Genomic DNA, 19,601 nt, shown 5'->3' with positions numbered 1-19,601 from the left:
GCACCTACATTCCAATAAAAAAAAAAGGAATAAGAGTTTGAAGATCATAAATCATTAAATCCACAAATCCATATCTAAAAACAGATGATCTTAAGATTTTAAAAAAGACTACAGCACCCAAGCAGCAAGTACTCATTAAAACAGTTATTTAAAAATTTTTCTTATTGTCTTAATTTCTTAAGATTCTATAATATAGATTAGTACTATAATAAGAAAAAACCATAACAATTATTTTAACAAAGAAAAACAGATCAGCATTCAACTAAAAAATAAAATGTTGACTTTTCTTTTTAGGAAGTACCTTTTCTTGAAAGACGACAGCAGTTTCTAGCCCTGGCATGATGTCCAGTAGGAGTCTGCAAGCGGCAGTGTTTAAAGGGGGCTCTCGGCTTGTCATCACATATGCATTCACCAGCTGTAAAGCAAAGGAGTACTTCTCATCTGAAATTCAACCCAATCAAATTAATAACGTCTAATAAATTCTTAATACATTCCCATAGCTTGCCTAAAGGGTATTAAAGAAGACTATACCTAACATTACTAATTAAACCTGTAATTATTAGAAATAGTTATGATCCTGCTGAGCCATGATAATACCATATAATTTCTTCTGCCACTTTAAAGTCAAATCCCCCTAAAACAACTCAGCAACCATAGAAATTAAAGCTCAAGGGGTATCACAAAGAAAACACCCCCCATCCTCATATACACTTTTTCAGAAGGATAAAACAGGGCAAGATAAGCCTCCCCTCACCCCTCCCTGATTCTTGACAATAGTTAATGAAAAAATTTGAGTTTTATATTTTATATATATAGATGTATCAATAAAACTTTCCTTTTGGCACTCATCAAATAAATACTGGATCTCTAAGTGGCACTGTGTTCTACTGCTGGGTATACAACAGTGAATAAGACACAGTCCCACCATCAAAGCGGTCATAATCCAAAAGAGGTGACAGTTGGAAAAACAAGTATCGTAAGTACAGGATGCTACAGAAGCCTGTAGGAAGCCAAACGACTCTGCAAAGGAATCAGAGAAGGCTTTAGAGAGGAAGGGAATCCAAGCGAGAACATGAAGGACAAGTAGGAAGAGCTAAGGAGGAGTGGGAAAGAGGGGAGGGCCAAAGGTCAGGAACAGAAAATGAGAGAACAGAGGCCATGAGATTGGGTTTATAAACCAAAATAAAAAATTAAAAATTTATCGAGAGCAATGGGAAAGCACTAATGGATTTTAAGCAAGAGAATGCCATGATCATTTTTTGCATTTGATAAAGATTTTCAGGATGTAAGTAAAGAATGGGTTGGGACAAGATAAGAAGAGAAACCAATTAAGAGGCTATTGCAGTATCGAGAGATGGTGGTAGCTAACCTAAGGTCTGGCAACAAGGGCAGAAAGAAGTGGAGGGATTTGTGAAGGTTAAGGGGGAGGGCACAATAAGACCTGTAAGTTCACTGAATAAGAAGGCTTAGAGGAATAAAGGATAACTTCCAGCTGGCTAGGAAAGGACACCATTACTGAGCTAGAGCATAAGAGAAACAGATTGTGGGGCAAACAATTAGACATGCAGAATTCAAGGTGCCTGTGGGAAATATCCATGTGGGAACGTCTAGAAGGCAGCTGGAAGTGATCTGAAGCAGAGAAGAGACACCAGTGATAAAGAAATAAAATTGGGAATTAATATAACACAGGTAAAAATAATAGCTAATAATTACTGAGCCCTCATGTGCCAGGTTCTGCACTAAGCACTTTTCATGCTTAATTTCACTCAAGCATTACAAAAACATTTTAAGGTAAGAACTATCATCCCTATTTTATAGATTAGGCAAATAAAGCTTTGAGAAAATAAAGCTTGGAGAGGCTTAAGTTGCCTAAAGATCAAAATGTCAATGAAGAGTGGAGCTGCACTTAAACCCAAAACATTGACCCCAAAGCCCATGCTCTCAAGCATCATGCTATTCCACCTCCAAAATCAAACCTAATAGTCACAATTTATTGAATAATTACTATGTTCAGGAGCTGTAATACATACTTTTTTTTTTTTTTACCCTCATTTACTCCTCAGCAGGCCAGAGTTAAATAAGGCACCTTTCTCTCCCTCCACATGCCCGATGCACACACCCATAGTGTCAGTGCAGAATCATACGGTATGTATCACTCTTACTTTTCTATTCAGGAACCCAAGAGAACTCCTATATTCCCAAACTCAAAATCATCTCACCCCAGAATGAGCACAGATGCCTTGGGAACCCTCACCAATATTCAACTGAACAAAGTACACACCAAAGAGAAAACACCTTGGCCACAACCAGGACTTTGGTAATAAAGGAGCCCATGATTAGTCTATTTCATTGAACCAATGCCAAATTTAAAAAGCTACCCACTCTATTCCCAACTTTGTCAAGGCCTCAGGAGAAAACAGACTATTTACAAAAAAACAATAAAGGTACAGCATCTGCTGATGATAATCTCTGGAGAAAAGTAAGAAGCAAACCTACTGCATTCATGAAATCATCATTCTTGAAGAGTATTCTCAGCAAGTGGCCCAGCATACACTCTGGATCAGCTCGACCTACCAAAAGAAGAGGGGAGGAACAAACAAAGGAATGAGTAAGTCATCCCAGTCAAGCAACTCAAACCTCTGGAAAGGCACTTGGGTTGTTGTAAGTACTATTAAAAGGCCAGCAAAAATTAACAGAAACAAAGAAAAGATTCTTCTGATGAATCAGATTTCATAAGGAACATTCTTTAAAATTAAAAATAACTAAAAAATTTGAGACACTGCTAACATTCCCATCTCCCAGTGTATTGCCTACACATCAATGCTGAATTAAATAAATGAGCACTAGACCCAGACCAGCATCACTAAGAGTATATAAGGTCTACAAAAGAATCATAAAGGAGCCTAAGAGAATGAAAACCCATGACTTCCCAGACAAAGAAAGGAAGGAAGCACAGCTTCTTTTGATGAGTGGCCTGGAGAAGATAGGCTCCAGTCCAATCTCTCAACTATAATGCCAACAGCAGCAGAGATGTGTCCTCAAACCTGTAATGACACTCCAGGTTTGGGGGACAGGGGGAATCCCACCAAGCAATCACCAACTCTAAAGATAAAATAAACTTGGTCATCTTAACTTCTGAGCTCCTGGGGAAAGAAAGGAGGCCAGGAACTTAGGACTTACTCAACACACAGCCTAAATGTAAAAGAATTAGTTAATGGTTGGGAAAATTACTGGTTCGCTTTTAAAAGAGCTATCATCAATTTAATTTTCCTTTCAGAGTGGCAAATTTAGTCAAAGGATACAATTTAGGATGAAGAAAAGATATAAGCTGCTAATATAAAGTTTTTACCAAGCTGTAATTAATATCCCAAAGTAATTCACAAAAACAGAAGCTAGAGAATGGTACCATAAAAACAAACGTGGACTTCAGATTACTTAACTTTCTCTCTTTATAAAAGATGAAACTGTGACCCCTATTTTTATTAATAGAAATTATGCCTAATGACAAATATGACTTAACATAAGAGTTAGGAAGGAAAAAAACTGTCTTTAAATTTCTACTGAAAAAAAGGCATTCTTCTCTCCCTTCTTCCTCGTTATCATTTTATCCTTTCCAAGGCAATGTCACTAAGCATGATCATCTCTTTAATTCTTTTCACAATCCCATGAATTAACTTAATTTCTTTTCACTTTCCGACTATTTCATGCTCTGATTGCCTTACTGAAGATGTGAGTTCAATAGCCGTTCTCAAAGTCACAAGTGGGGATGTCTAGGACAAGAGCAGCAGGTAACATCACATAAACAACTGGACACTCAATCTGAAATGCTTAGCTTACTTACATTTGGGAATAAAAGTCTAAGAAACAGAAATAAACCCTGGAACATTTGGGTGGATATACAATGTTCTTATTTTTATAAGTCCCACTCAATCTCACTATCTCTCCACATACAAAATCTCAGACTCTTCTCTCCAAAAAGGACTCCTGGTTTTATAAAGAGAAATTTTATATGCAGTGTGGGCCCACACGACATAAGCTTTGCCCACTGGTACTCTACCTTAGTGAGAACATAAAATAGCAGTCTCAAGTCCCATACAGTTCTGTATTATAGCAAATTCCATGCCAAAGCAGGCTGGTTTGTCATGGCTCTAATTAAATTAGCCCAAAAGAAAACCACATTAACATGAGATGGCATATCTTAGCTGTTGGAACACTTAAGTAGACATCAAGAAATCCATTCATTCATTATTCAAGGTTCCAAGCATCAATTACATAACTAAAAGCAAGGCACTGAATGCATTCTCAACCACATCTCCCCATTAGTAAAAGGATAATTATTGTTGTTAGAAGAATGAAGGCACAGAGGATAACATCTTTTGGTTTAAAAGTCAGAAAGAGAGAACATTTTTCTCTTTTTAAATCTTTGTAATCATATCAACTGAGTCAGTAAGGTATATCTATATAATTTAGTTCCTTTAAGTTAGTTTCTAGTAATAGTAATCTTCCATTTAATAGCTAAATATTAAAAGTATTTCCATTTTTCCAGGAATTTATTTTTCCTCTCTGCCCCCACCCTGAGCAATATTTTAACAAATAAATTCTATTTCAATTGAAAAATATTCCTTATATTAAGCAGTTTTTTTTTTGTCTGGTTTTTTTGTTTGTTTTTTTTGTTTGTTTGTTTTTGCGGTACATGGGCCTCTGTTGTGGCCTCTCCCGTTGCGGAGCATAGGCTCCGGATGCACAGGCTCAGTGGCCACGGCTCACGGGCCTAGCCGCTCCGCGGCATGTGGGATCTTCCCAGACCCGGGCACGAACCCGCGTCCCCTGCATCGGCAGGCGGACTCTCAACCACTGCGCCACCAGGGAAGCCCTAAGCAGTTTTCTTTTGTAAGAAAATTAGAGCCAGGCTTAAGAGAACACAGTCTCACCGGGATGTCGATCATCAAATGGGTCTGGATCCCCCTTACGATATTCCTCAGTTTCTTTTTCAATCAATTCAGACATCCTAGCACAAAGAGAAGACAGGGTCAGTTCTAGACAAGCATACAAAAAAAAATGTATCACTACCTACAACAGTCAATTAAACAATCAAGGTACAAAATAAAAGCAAAAAATTAGAAAAAGGGTATTTTCTTAACAAACATAAAGATCTAAACAACTATCTCATAAAACAATTTCCACTCCCAAATTCATTCTTCTCTCCAACTCTTCTGTCTCAAAAAATAGCACTATCCCCTCAGAAGCCAAAAACAAGGAGTCATCATTAAAACCTTCCTTTTCTCCCCATCCCCCACAGCAATAATTCCTATAAGCTCTACCTACAAAATATCTCCTGACTTCAATCATTTCCTTAAATCTTGACCACTCCTACCCTTGTCCAGACCACCTTTATCAACTTCTGGACTACCTGCAATAGGCTTTTCCCTGGTCTCCTTGTTTCTTGCTTCCATTCTTGACCTGACATAATACACCTCCAACTTTCAATGACTTAACCTCAACTTAAATTAAACCCAAGCACTACAAGGTTTACAGTAACCTGGCTTTTGTCTGCATCTATGACCACTTCTTGTACTCTTCCACCCCTCCTTTATTAAGCTACAGTCACATGGCCTTCCCTGCTCTTCAGAGTCCAAACTCGTAACTGCTTCAGGGCCTTTCTAGGTGCTGTTACCTCAGTCTATAACATTCTTCCACCCACCCAGGTTCCCACCCCTGCCCTAAGCAACCACTCACCTACTTTTCCTCACTAAAGATTAGTTTTGCCTGTTCTACAATTTCATATAAATGAATCACATATACTCTTTTTTTTTTAATTTATTTTATTTATTTATTTACTTTTGGCTGCGTTGGGTCTTCACTGCTGTGTGCGGGCTTTCTCTAGTTGCAGCGAGCGGGGGCTACTCTTCGTTGTGGTGCGTGGGCTTCTCTTGCTGCGGAGCACAGGCTCTAGGCATGCAGGCTTCAGTAGTTGTGGCTCGTGGGCTCTAGAGCGCAGGCTCAGTAGTTGTGGCGTACGGGCTTAGTTGCTCCACGGCATGTGGGATCTTCCCGGAACAGGGATGGAACCCGTGTCCCCTGCATTGGCAAGCGGATTCTTAACCACTGCACGACCAGGGAAGCTCCACATATACTCTTTTTATGTTTGACTTCTTTCACTCAGCACGTTGAGTCATCCATGTTGTTGCATTATATCAACTGTTCTTTTTTATTCACACATTTTTTTTGAAATAAGAAAAATCACTTTCTGAGTACCCTAAGGACTGAAATTTTAACCTATTATAATGACAATCAAACAAAAGGCTTTCATGCTCTCCAGTATCTAGGATGCTCTATCCTAACTCAAATTTTCCTGCATGCTTTATTTCCACAAAACCATACTTTCTAGTCTTAAGGGTTAAGCTCCCTGCAAAAATTCTCGCCCGCTCTGGTATACTTTTCCCCATCAAGCCTCAAAAGTATTTCTACCTTTTCTACCTTTCCCCCTAAACTATGAAAACTCTCTTTGCCACAAAGGATGATCACATAAAATGTATTTTAAATTACATATTATAAGATCTCCTAGTATCTTCAGTGGAAACTAAGCAATATAGCACAGCAGAAGTTAAAAACATTGACTCTGGAGCCAGATGGCCAGTGTTCAAATCATATCTCTTCCCCTGTTTGTGGCTTCGGTCAAGTTATTTAACCTCTCTGCGCCTAATCTGTAAAATGAGGATAACAGTCCCTATCTTACAGAGTTTCCCTGAAGCTAAAGTTAATATATATAGTCTGCTTAAAACAGAACTTAAGTCAGAGCTATTTAGGTGGTGTTCCTACGGAAACTGGGAATTAATAACAAATAGAAAACGAATTAATCTAAGGTAGATATTGATGCAATGGGGCAGGAGGGAGCCTTCTGGAGGTAGTACTCAAGTTCTATAATTTGATCTAGGTGATGATTTTATAAGTAAACAATCCATCCCTCAGTATCCACAGGGAATTGGTTCCAGGACCTCCCAGGGATACTAAAATCCTCTAATGCTCAAGTCCTTTGTATAAAATGGCATAGTACAGTTGGCCCTCCACATCCACAGTCAAGCAACCGTGGGTGGACTATAAATTATATCTCAATAATATTTAAAAAAACCCCACAAAACCTGGGTTAAGCTCATATAGCTTGGCACAATGCCAGTCCTTTTTCACAGAATTAAGTCAAAGTCTTAATTATAATAAATAAAACAACATCAAAAATAAAGTCAATCAAGTTATAGAGTTGCACATTTTTCTTAGGAAAATAGTCAAAAGATCATTTAAAAAAATAGTCAGTAAAGGAGTAGGTAGGTCTGAAATTCATTTGCTTTTCATGCAATACACCAAAACACCCAAACTGAAGCCAGTTTGCAGGGTGAGAGGGATGACAGATGTGAAGGTACTTTAGGAAATAGCCAGTGAAGAGACCCACAATTTGAAGGATGGTAAGAGTTTTGCCCCATTTAAAAAAAACTATACTTTGAATTCATCCTACTGTCTCTTAAAGTCCCAGTCTAACCTTAAAGATCTTTTTAAGATCTTGCTCCATATAACTTTATCTTCCATTCCTACCTTATATTCACCCTCCACTCTGGTGGGGCCCATTTCCTCACTGCCACAAAAACATGCCCCAGTTCATTCTACCCTAGGTACATTTTTCAGTCACATTTGAACTTTTCCTAGAAAACCTTGTCTCTGCTTTCAATCAAGGTATATTCTACCAACTTTCAAGTCCCTGTTCCAAGGAACCTTTACCACATCCTACACTGGAAAGCCCACTGGAATTGGTGTTAAAACCCAGTATTTTTACCTTAGCTTTCTACTGCCTGGCTATAGTCTTTTGGGTTTTTTTGTTTTGTTTTTTTGTTTGTTTTGGCCACGTTGGGTCTTTGTTGCTGCGCACAGGCTTTCTCTAGCTGCGGCAAGCAGGGGGGTACTCTTTGTTGTGGTGCGCGGGCTTCTCGTTGCGGTGGCTTCTCTCTTGTTCTGGAGCATGGGCTCTAGGTGCGCGGGCTTCAGTAGTTGCAGCACACGGGCCCTAGAGCGCAGGCTCAGTAGTTGTGGTGCATGGGTTTAGTTGCTCCGAAGCACGTGGGATCTTCCCAGACCTGGGATCGAACCCGTGTCCCCTGCATTGCAGGCGGATTCTTAACCACTGCACCACCAGGGAAGTCCTATAGTCTTTTGCAAGCAGCTCAGAGGATGCCTATCTTTTAACAATGTAGCTCCCATACTTTTAGTGACAAATGAAGAAAATAAGGTTCAGAGAAGTGTCTCCTACAGTTCTGACACACAAAAGGTCCCCAAACATTTGTTGAATGAATAGAAGAAATGGACTCATTCAAATTCTTTCCATTCTCCTAACCCCTAGAATATTTACAAACCACACTGCCAATCTAGCACTTCATTATATACTATTTTGTACTACTATGTATTTTTTGGAGCCATTAGTTGCCTCCCAGATGGTTATCTCCTTGAAGATAGGGTCCCTCCATTTAGGCTTTGCACTGCTGAATACCATAGCATAATGACAAAGTTCAGGGTCAAATATGATAATTAATATGAAATAATCCTGAAAATACATTTTTTTGGTTTTTGGGTTTTTTTGGCCTCACCACGCAGCTTGCAGGATCTTAGTTCCCTGCCCAGGGATTGAACACGGGCCCCAGCAGTGGAAGCACTGAGTCCTAACCACTGGACCGCCAGGGAATTCCCGAAAATAAAGTATTAAAAAATACTTTATATTTTATATCTTTTGAGCAATTAAATGAATCTACCACTAACACTATCATCCCCATTTATGACTCTCTCCTCCTTTCAAAGGTACATCAATCAATAATCCACACACATTAAATGCACAATACTTAAGATTCTTTAATTCACTGTGGCTGCACTTCAAGTAGCTTGCGATTAATAGTTCTTAATCTCCAATGCCTCTACAAATGAAAATCCACTTTCCACCAGTCAGCAATAATCCTTTCTCTAAAAAAAAAACTGTACTTTCACATGTTCCCCATCTATCAAGAGCAATTATGAACAAAGCATTTATCCCTGTTTAATAAACTTTCATAAGATCATAGTTCTCTTTATCCCTAGAGAATAGATCATTGCATAAACAAAGTTTTTTTTCTCTGCTATGATATCACAGATTACATGTTAAAGAGTCCCATGTTCCAGAGGCTTCCTGCTCAGAAAAACCATGGGCATCCCAACCCAGCCTTTTTTTTTCACTTTCTCTTCTTCCTTAACACATTCATTCAATAAAATTATGTCCCACACAGTTTATTATGTACCAAGCATTGGGCAAGTCAGTGTCTGAGGAAACAGAAGGAGACACCAATAAAAATGAGTAGTACCTGACTTAAATAAAAACTTACAATTTAGTGAGGAGACACATGTAAAAAGATAATTATAATACAACTGGTAATTAAAATGGGGGGAAGATTTTTTTTAATTGAAGTATAGTTGATTTACAATGTTGTGTTGATTACTGCTGTACAGCAAAGTGATTCAATTATACATATATATATACATATACATACGTTCTTTTTTCAAATATTCTTTTCTATTATGGTTTATCACAGGATATTAAATATAATTCTCTGTGCTATACAGTAGGACCTGGTTGTTTATCCATTCTATATATAAAAGCTTACATCTGCTAATCCCAACCTCCCACTCCATCCCTCCCCCAACCCGCTTGGCAACCACCAGTCTGTTCTCTATGTCCATGATTCCATTTCTGTTTCACAGATAGGTTCATTTGTGTCATATTTCAGATTTTACATTTGTGTCATATTTCAGATTTTACATATAAGTGATATCATATGGTATTTACAGACATGATTCTTGAACTGCTTCCTGAAAGGACTAGAGCTTGCCAGGCAGATATACCAAGGATAGGCATTTCAGGCCAAAGAAACAGCAAGTGTAAAGGCACACAGACACTGGAAAATATGGTTCTATTCCTCTCTGAAGAACAACACTATGAGGCAGAAAAAGGAAGTACAGACTAAATCATAAATGGCCTCATAGGCCACTCTAAATTACATTTCATTCTGAAGGAAAAGGGTGCCAGGGAAGAATTATGAGCTGAGGTATGACAATCAGATCTGTGTATGAAAAAGATAAATCTTTCAGCAAAGGGGATGATATATTAGAAGAGGGTAAACTGCAGACAGAGGGATAATGCACACTGTCTAATGAGCCAGTCAAGACATGATCAATACCTAATAAAAGAAGTGGGAATGGGGAAGAAGAGGAAGCAGAAACCCTCAGGGCTTGGTGACTAAGTTGTGCTAGTAAAGGAATACACTAGGGAGAATGGTTTTCAGTTTTTAGTTTATAACTATTTACACCAAGGCAGGGAGTACAAAAGCACAAACTGTGAATGAAGAGGGAGGTAGGATGAAGATGGTAAACTTTATTTTGAACACAGTATGTTTCAGGTGTCTGTGGAATAACCAGGTAAACATGTGTACACCAATCAGCTGAGAAATGGGTCTGAAATTTTTAAAAAGAGGAGTCTGAGGTGAAAATAGAAATTTGAAAGTTAACATGAGAATAATTTTTTAAATCATGGACAGAGATGAAACTATCTAGGTAGACTACTTAGGGTGAAGAGAGAAGAGAACCACAAACAAAACCTTGGCGCTAAAACACTGGCAGGAGAAGAACCTAGGAAAGAGAATGACAACAAAAGGGCCTGAGAGGAAAGGGAAGAAATTTTAAAAGGTTCAAGAAGTAGAGAGATAAAAGACTAGTTCTGACAGGGAAAAAAAATAGATTGAGAATTCATGAAGTGAGCCTTCCTTCCTTCCTCCTTTCTTTCCTTCCTTCTTTCCTTCTGCCTTTCTGTCTCTCTTTTCCTCCCTCTCTCCCTTCCTCCCTTCCTTCCTTCCTTCCCCTCTCTCACTTTGCTTCATCTGGGCAGGCAGAAATTATTTTGCTCTGAGAAGTGAGAATAAACTAGAGGAACTGAAAAGAGAAGAAAAAGAATTACTGAAGGCCCATTCTATTCTCTTGAGAAACTATTTAATGGCCTACGTTATGCCAACACTTATGCTGGGTCTGAATGAGTGTTGTTAAGGTCAGACCCAATGACCCCACTGATTTTCTGGCAGAGTATCTTTTCCAAGAACAATCCTGAAATGCAGTGAAACTTTAAAGATCTTGTGTCATATACTTTTACAGAGCTGGAGATGAGTTTAACATTGTAATTTGAAAAATTGTTTTAAAAATGCTTTTCTAGTTTTGGGGAAATTTTTTTCTTCCTGCAAACAAATATTTTATTAAGTACAGTCATTAAAAAAACTTCTATGGAAAAAAAACAAAAAGAATTCACAAAGTGAAAATGTTCTATAACATGCTCCAATTTTTCCTTTTTTTTTTTTTTTTTTTTGGCCAGGCTGTGTGGCTTGCAGGATCTTGGTTCCCCAACCAGGGATTGAACCTGGGCCCACGGCAGTGGACTGCCAGGGAATTCCCAATTTTTCCTTTTTTTTAAAAAAAAAACTTAATTGTTCATACCTGGTAAGGATAGGTACCATGTCCTGCCCACTGCCATGTTCCTTTTCCCACTGCTCCAGCAGGGTAGTGAGCTCAGCTTTGGAGTCCACATGTACCGCTACTGTAGTCATGACTTGGCCTAAGGAAGCAAAAAAAAAAAAAAAAAAAAACACAAACACACAAATGAACACAGGCAAATAAACCTGACATACTTCCTATGAAAAGAAAAGTGAGGAGGGAGGAAAAAAGGGATGAGCAAGCAAGGGAAATAACTAAAAGCGGAAATTTAACCCTTGGACCCTTTAGATAATTTTATTTGTGGTACAGTGGGAAACCCAGGATTGGGAGCCTGGATACTCATCAAGTCATGACAAGTCTTTTCATCTCTCTCAACCTCAGTTTGCTAGACTGTCAAATGAGACAGGGTACTGGATCAAAATCATGATTCTTAACCTTTCTAGGATCAGGAATTCCCGAGAATCAGACAAAACCTATGGTTCCTTTCTCCCCTCAGAAACACACATACAGGTATCCCTGCTTTTCAGAGAAGTTCGCTTTATGCCACTTCATTTTTATGAAAGAACTACACTAGTATCTGGTTTTGTTAACCCAAAGAAATCTGAAGAGGACTTCTGCTTTTACGAAAAAAGGTGAAAAGCAAAAACAGTGCTGTGTTTGCTTTGCAGCGAGCCATTATAAAGGCAGTGTGCACCCCAAAGCAGCGAGAGTGGCCCGGCCAAGCTCCTTCCATGGGAACTACACTCAGCAGCAAGCTGCTACAGCTTTGAACTGTGCCTGTAAGCATCTGTGCTTTATCTCAATTTCTGTGCATCCGTGAACAAGATGTGTCCTAAGGTGATTGCCTCTTCAAGTCATTTCAGCTTACGAAAGGTTTCAAAGGAACTCTACAACCTGTACCTATACACCACATGTATAATAATCCCAAGTCTAGATCTCTGAGGTCCAAACCATTGAGGCTTTTTTTTTTTAAATACAGAATACAGCAAAAACTACTCCCAGAAATATTTTGCTCTTCTAAGTCTTCAGGGAAAGTTCTATGAAAGATAAGCAACACATTCCTGTTAATTCTTAACAACAGATCAAGAACTGAAGTGGATATCATTACCAACGTGAAAGCTGAGAAAGAATATTATAAACCCATTCGTCCTTCAGCCTTCCTAATCTGTCTCACAGCTGATGTTCTGGAAGGAGAAGAGGCTGGAGAAAGGCAGAAAAATTTGCTGGGTTGAGTGATCAGCCCAGGGGTACAGAAGGACAGGGAGGTGAGACAGGCTCTGAAGGAGCCACATGTGACATCCACACAGGGAAGAGAGGTTTATAAGGGACTCCAAAAGGAATAAATGAGACCCAAACGTTTAGATGGTTTACAGATCAACTTCTTTGCCAAAGCAGTCTTAGGATCAAAATGTCAAATCCTGCCATGCAAAATGTGTATTTTCACAGAAACAGTAACTGTTCTGTAAAAATTTTCAGTCCACAAAGGCATTACTAGCTCATCTAGGATTATTGTTCACTCTTCTACCATAAGACCAAAAGAAATATATTTACCACCAATTCTCTAAATTTTAAACATTTATGTTTTAATCAAATTGACGCAATTCTAATAGTAGAGTGATTCATGTCACCTGAGCTACCCGACTCCAAAGAACAAATACTTCCAAAAAAGAAAAAAAGTTAAAATGCTTTTCTACAAAGAATCCACATTTTCAGTCTTTCTAGCCAAAGATATACTACAGATGTGACCAACTAATATGGATTTCTGACCTTAACTTGAGAAGACCTAGGCTGTATTTCTGACTGCAATCTACTAACTATATATGCATTTTTAAAAATAAATTTAAGGGCTTCCCTGGTGGCGCAGTGGTTGAGAGTCCGCCTGCCAATGCAGGGGACACGGGTTCGTGCCCCGGTCCGGGAAGATCCCACATGCCTCAGAGCGGCTAGGCCCGTGAGCTATGGCCACTGAGCCTGTGCGTCCGGAGCCTGTGCTCCGCAACGGGAGAGGCCACAACAGTGGGAGGCCCGCGTACTGCAAAAAAACAAAACAAAACAAAAAAATAAATTTAATAGGAATAATTATAGATTTGTTTAAAAAAAAAAAGTTGCAAAGATAGTAGGGAGAATTCCCATATACCCCTCACTCAGTTCAGGTTCCCCTAATGTTATCTTATTTTATAGTGATATGGTGTAAAAATTAAGAAACCAAAAACTGGTACATTATCTTAACTAAACTCCAGACTTGATTCAGATTTCACCAGTTTTTCCATTCACGTCCTTTTTCTGTTCCAATATCTCATCCAGGCTACTACATGTCGTTTAGTTGTCATGTCTCCCTAGTGTCCTCTGGTCTCTGACAGTTTTTGAGTCTTTCCTCATTTTTATGACCTTGCCAATCTGGAGGAGTATTAGCCAGGGGGTAGAGAGGGGCAATAATTTAACCAATTTTTTTCAACAGTAAAATTTTATGCTAAGGTAAGAGACCTAGAGACTGGGCAAAGTAGTAATATGTGGTAACAGCAAAATTAATCTCTTAAGACACATCCTAAAAGTGCAAGAGAGAGATGGCTTTACTGGTGCATTCTACCAAACATTTAAAGAAGAATTAAGATCAATCCTCAAATTCTTCCAAAAATTGAAGAGGAGTGACACTTCCTAATTTATTACATAAAGCCAGCATTACCCTGACACCAAAGACAGATAAAAACATCACAAGAGAGTCTTCCCCACAAGCGGACGCGGCAGCGCCTCTGTCTCGTTTTTTCTTATTTTCCCCCCCTTTCCCCTTCCTTTTTTTTCCTTTTCCCCCTTTCCCCCCCTTTCACCATTTCCCCTCGGAGGCGCTTCCCCCAGGCAGGGGCAGAGCCGGTCTCACCCCCCGCCTCTCCCCGGTCCCCGCCGCCCTATGGCGAGAGGGAACCCCCTCCCTACCCGGGCACAAGCGGCGGCAGTTGGAGGAGCAGGACTGGCGGCGGCCTCAGGTCTGGGGGCGTCATGGAACTAATTCGCTGACCGACCCACAGGCCACAGCCGTGCGTCCCACTGGAGCACCAGCGCCCGCACCCTCCAGCCCGGTTCCCCCTCTTCTCCCTCCTCAGTCGGCCCCGTCCTCGTCCTGCGCGCCCCATCGCCGTGCACCGAGGAAAATGAGGTGGTAACGGGGCCCCGGATGACCCCTCGTCACCACTGTGAGGCCTACAGCTCTGCCAGGGAGGAGGAGGAGGAAGAGGAAGAGGAGGAGAAGGTAGCTACATCAAGCTGGGTGGCAGGCAGATCCAAAGGATATCATGAAGTTTCCAGGGCCGTTGGAAAACCAGAGATTGTCTTTCCTGTTGGAAAAGGCAATCTCCAGGGAAGCCCAGATGTGGAAAGTGAATGTGCCGAAAATGCCTACAAATCAGAATGTTTCTCCATCCCAGAGAGATGAAGTGATTCAGTGGCTGGCCAAACTCAAGTACCAATTCAACCTTTACCCAGAAACATTTGCTCTGGCCAGCAGTCTTTTGGACAGGTTCTTAGCTACTGTAAAGGCCCACCCAAAATACCTGAGTTGTATTGCAATCAGCTGTTTTTTCCTAGCTGCCAAGACTGTTGAGGAAGATGAGAGAATACCAGTACTGAAGGTGTTGGCAAGAGATAGTTTCTGTGGATGTTCTTCATCTGAAATTCTGAGGATGGAGAGAATTATTCTGGATAAGTTGAATTGGGATCTTCACACAGCCACACAATTGGATTTTCTTCACATTCCAACTTCTGCAATTCAAAGGATCCATGCTTGCCCTGGCCATGGTTAGTTTGGAAATGGAGAAACTCATTCCTGATTGGCTTCCTCTTACAATTGAACTGCTTCAGAAAGCACAGATAGATACCTCCCAGGTGATCCACTGTCGGGAGCTTGTGGCACATCACCTTTCTACTCTGCAGTCTTCCCTGCCTCTAAATTCCGTTTATGTCTACCATCCCCTCAAGCACACCCTGGTGACCTGTGACAAAGGAGTATTCAGATTACATCCCTCCTCTGCCCCAGGCCCAGATTTCTCCAAGGACAACAGCAAACCAGAAGCGCCAGTCAGAGGTACAGCAGCCTTCTACCATCATCTCACAGCTGCCAATGGGTGCAAGCATACCTCTGCTAAATGCAAAGTAGAGGAAATGGAAGTGGACGACTTCTATGATGGGATCAAACGGCTCTATAATGAAGATAATGCTTCAGAAAATGTGGGTTCTGTGTGTGGCACTGATTTATCAAGGCAAGAGGGACATAATTCCCCTTGTCCACCTTTGCAGCCTGTTTCTGTCATGTAGCTCCAGGTGTTACCTTCAAGTGCAAACTAAGGTAGACTACTGTGGGAATGGGAACATGGAAAACAGGATAGGCAGTATAAAGGTATATACCTTACCAGGCTGATTCAAAATGAGCCAGAAAAAAAAAAAAAACCTGTTGACTTGTATGGCTAATTATAATTCAACGTTATTTAAGCACTTAAAGACCAAAAAAAGTGTAAAATTCAAGATCAAAAAATTTTTAAGTAAAAAAAAAAAAAAAAAGGGCTTCCCTGGTGGCGCAGTGGTTGAGAGTCCGCCTGCCAATGCGGAGGATACGGGTTTGTGCCCTGGTCCAGGAGGATCCCACATGCCACAGAGTGGCTGGGCCTGTGAGCCATGGCCGCTGAGCCTGCACGTCCAGAGCCTGTGCTCCACAGCGGGAGAGGCCACACCAGTGAGAGGCCCACGTACCGCAAAAAAAAAAAAAAAAAAAAAAAACACAAGAAAACTATAGACCAACATCTTTTATGAAAATAGATGCAAAAATCCTTAACAAAATACTAGAAAGATGAATGCAGCAGCATATTAAGAGGATTAGATATCATGACCAAGTGGGATTTAACCCAGGAATACAAGGGTGGTTTGACATATGAAAATCAATTAAAGTAATACATTAACAAAATGAAGGGAAAAAAAATAATCATGTGATTGATAGAGAAAAAGCATCTGACAAAATCCAACACCCTTTTGTGATAAAAACACTCAATAAACTGGGAACAGAAGAGAGCTTCCTCAATACGGTAAGGGCATTAATTATAAAATCCAACAGCTGGGGCTTCCCTGGTGGCGCAGTGGTTGAGAGTCCGCCTGCCGATGCGGGGACACGGGTTCGTGCCCCGGTCTGGGAGGATACCACATGCCGCAGAGCGGCTAGGCCCGTGAGCCATGGCCGCTGAGCCTGCGCGTCTGGAGCCTGTGCTCTGCAATGGGAGAGGCCACAACAGTGAGAGGCCCGCGTACCGTAAAAAAAAAAAAACCCAACAGCTAACATTATAGTCAATAGTGAAAGACCGAAAGCTTTCCCCCTAAAATCAGAATAAGACAAAGATGCCTGCTTTCACCACTTAAACACTGTACTGGAGTTCTAGCCAGAGCAATTAGACAAGAAAAATAAAAGCCATCCAAGTTGGAAAGGAAGAAGTAAAATTATCTTTATTCACAGACGACATGACCCTATATATAGTAAGTCCTAAAGAACCTACAAATAAAAACTATAGTTAATAAACAAGTTAGCAAAGTTACAGGATACAAGATTAACACACAAAAATTAGTTGTATTGCTATGTACGAGCAATAAACAATCCAATATGAAATTAAGTAAACAGTTTCACTTAAAATAGCACTAAAAAGAATAAAATGCTAAGGAATCAATTTAAGCCAAAAAGGCACAAGACTTCCACAAGGAAAATTACAAAACACTGCTAGAATAAATTAGAGAAGACCTAAATAAATGGAAAGACATCCTATGTTCATGGATTAGAAGACTTAATATTGTTAAGAAGGCAATACTCTCCAAAGTGGTCAACCGTCAGTACAATCCCTACCAAAATCCTAATGACCTTTCTTGCATTAGTGCAAACATCAATCCTAAATTTATATGTAACTGCAAGGGATCCTGAATAACCAAAACAATCTTGAAAAAGAAGAAAGTTAAAGAATTCACACTTTTGACTTCAAAACTACAGAGTACGATCATCAAAACAGTATGGTACTGTCATAAGGAAAGACATACATACCAATGCAATAGAATTGAGAGTCCAGAAATAAAATCTCACATTTATGGTCAATTGATATTCAACAGGTGGGCCAAAACCAGTCAACAGGGAAAGAATTTGTTGAAAGACCATTAGACCATTACTAGAAAGACCAATGTTCTTTCAACAAATTGTGCTGAGACAACTGGATATCCAAATACAAAGGAATGAAGTCGGACCCTTGCCTCACACCATGTATTTCAATATACTACCTCCAAATGAATCAAAGACTTAAATATAAGAGCTTAAACTATAAAACTCTTAGAGGTAAATCTTCATGACTTTGAAATCGGCAAGGGATTTTCATTTGACATCAAAAGTACAAGCAACAAGGGAATAGATAAATTGGACCTCAATTTTTAAAACTTTTGTGCGTCAAAGTACATTATCAAGAAAGTGAAAAGACAACCCACAGAACAGAGAAAATCTTTGCAAATCATATATCTGATAAGGATCTAGTATCCATAATATATAAAGAACTCCTACAACTCAACAATGACAAAACAACCTGATTCAAAAATGGGCAAAGGACTTGAGCAGATATTTCTCCAATGAAGATATACAAATGGCCAACAAGTACATGAAAAGATGTTCAACATCATTAGCCATTAGGGAAATGAAAAACAAAACCACAATGAGATACCAATCATACAACTAGGATGACCAAAAGCAAAAAACTAGAAAATAAGGAATTCCCCAATGGTCCAGTGGTTAGGACTTGGCGCTCTCACTGCTGGGGCCCCGGGTTCGATCCCTGGTAGGGGAACTAAGATCCCGCAAGCCACGCAATGCGGCCAAAAAAAAGTCTTTATCCTGAAGGATGATTGCCAAAGTATTTAGGGGTGCTATGTCTGCAACTTATTTTCAAATGGTTCCACAAAATAAATATATACCACATCTACCTACTAAGAGAAAACATGGCAAAATATTAATAACAAGTGTTGAATCTAGATGGATAAATAAGTATTCATTTTCCATTCATTTTCATTTTACATGCAGAGTTTATGGCCTGTCTAATAGTGATACAATAGTTACCAATTACTGAATATCTGTATGAGATAGACACTTGGTTAAGTAATTTATTTACATTATTCTGAATTTTCACAACCTGGGCTTCCCTGGTGGCACAGTGGTTAAGAATCCGCCTGCCAATGCAGGGGACCCAGGTTCAAGCCCTGGTCTGCGAAGATCCCACATGCCGCGGAGCAACTAAGCCCATGCACAACTACTAAGACCGAGTGCCACAACTACTGAAGCCCGCGCGCCTAGAGTCCATGCTCCGCAACAAGAGAAGCTACTGCAATGAGAAGCCCACGCACCGCAACAAAGAGTAGCCCCCCCTTGCTGCAACTAGAGAAAGCCCACGCGCAGCAACAAAGACCCAACCCAGCCAAAAATAAATAAAGTAGGAGAAAACTAATAAGAATTTCCTTTCCTAATTTGGACCAATTCTCAGTACACTGTCAAGTGAGAAAAGCAAAGAACACTCTTTGCTTTGTGTGTGTGTGTGTGTGTGTGTCCCTGGAAGAATATATAAGAAACGGATAATAACTATTACTTTTGTGGCAAGTAACTGATCTTCTGAAGGATAAAGGTAGAAGAAAGATTTTTTTCACTATATGTTACTATCCTAGCTCTATCATTTTCCACTATTTTGTTACCTTTTGTAACTTCTGAGTTAATCCATAAAACCTGTTCTCTTCTAATACACAATACTATATGGCCTATTTGGCAAAAACTATCCCAAAGCCTAAAAAAAAGTTCACGTTAAGGATTCCCATAAGGTTACAATTCTGAAACAAATGCCTGTAAGCACCCTTCTTTTTTTTTTTTTCCGGACGCGCAGGCTCAGCAGCCATGGCTCACGGGCCCAGCTGCTCCGCAGCATGTGGGATCTTCCCGGACCGGGGCACGAACCCATAGCCCCTGCATCAGCAGGCGGACTCTCAACCACTGCACCACCAGGGAAGCCCTAGCACCCTTC

General features: G+C 40.0%; 1 protein-coding gene and 1 pseudogene across 2 annotated transcripts in view; one reads left to right on the top strand and one right to left on the bottom strand.

The window, feature by feature from the left end:
- Nucleotides 1-19,601, bottom strand: part of DCAF1 (DDB1 and CUL4 associated factor 1) — a 74,707-nt gene that overhangs the window by 53,446 nt on the left and 1,660 nt on the right. Inside the window, exons 2-5 of the mRNA XM_081246554.1 lie at nucleotides 11,542-11,659; nucleotides 4,932-5,008; nucleotides 2,497-2,570; nucleotides 302-415 (exon numbers count right to left, since the gene is read on the bottom strand). Coding sequence (XP_081102680.1) covers nucleotides 302-415; nucleotides 2,497-2,570; nucleotides 4,932-5,008; nucleotides 11,542-11,651 — 375 coding nt within the window. The 5' untranslated portion in view covers nucleotides 11,652-11,659. The remainder of the gene's footprint in view (nucleotides 1-301; nucleotides 416-2,496; nucleotides 2,571-4,931; nucleotides 5,009-11,541; nucleotides 11,660-19,601) is intronic.
- On the top strand, nucleotides 14,625-16,444 carry LOC308623614 (cyclin-I-like; annotated as a pseudogene). The gene has a single exon. The product of its transcript is annotated as a cyclin-I-like (transcript).

The sequence above is a fragment of the Mesoplodon bidens genome (genome assembly GCF_964165515.1).
Source record: "Mesoplodon bidens genome assembly, chromosome: 10".
NCBI lineage: Eukaryota > Metazoa > Chordata > Mammalia > Artiodactyla > Ziphiidae > Mesoplodon > Mesoplodon bidens.
The sequence above is the reverse complement of the archived record's forward strand: the minus strand, read 5'-3'. Positions and strand labels throughout refer to the sequence as shown.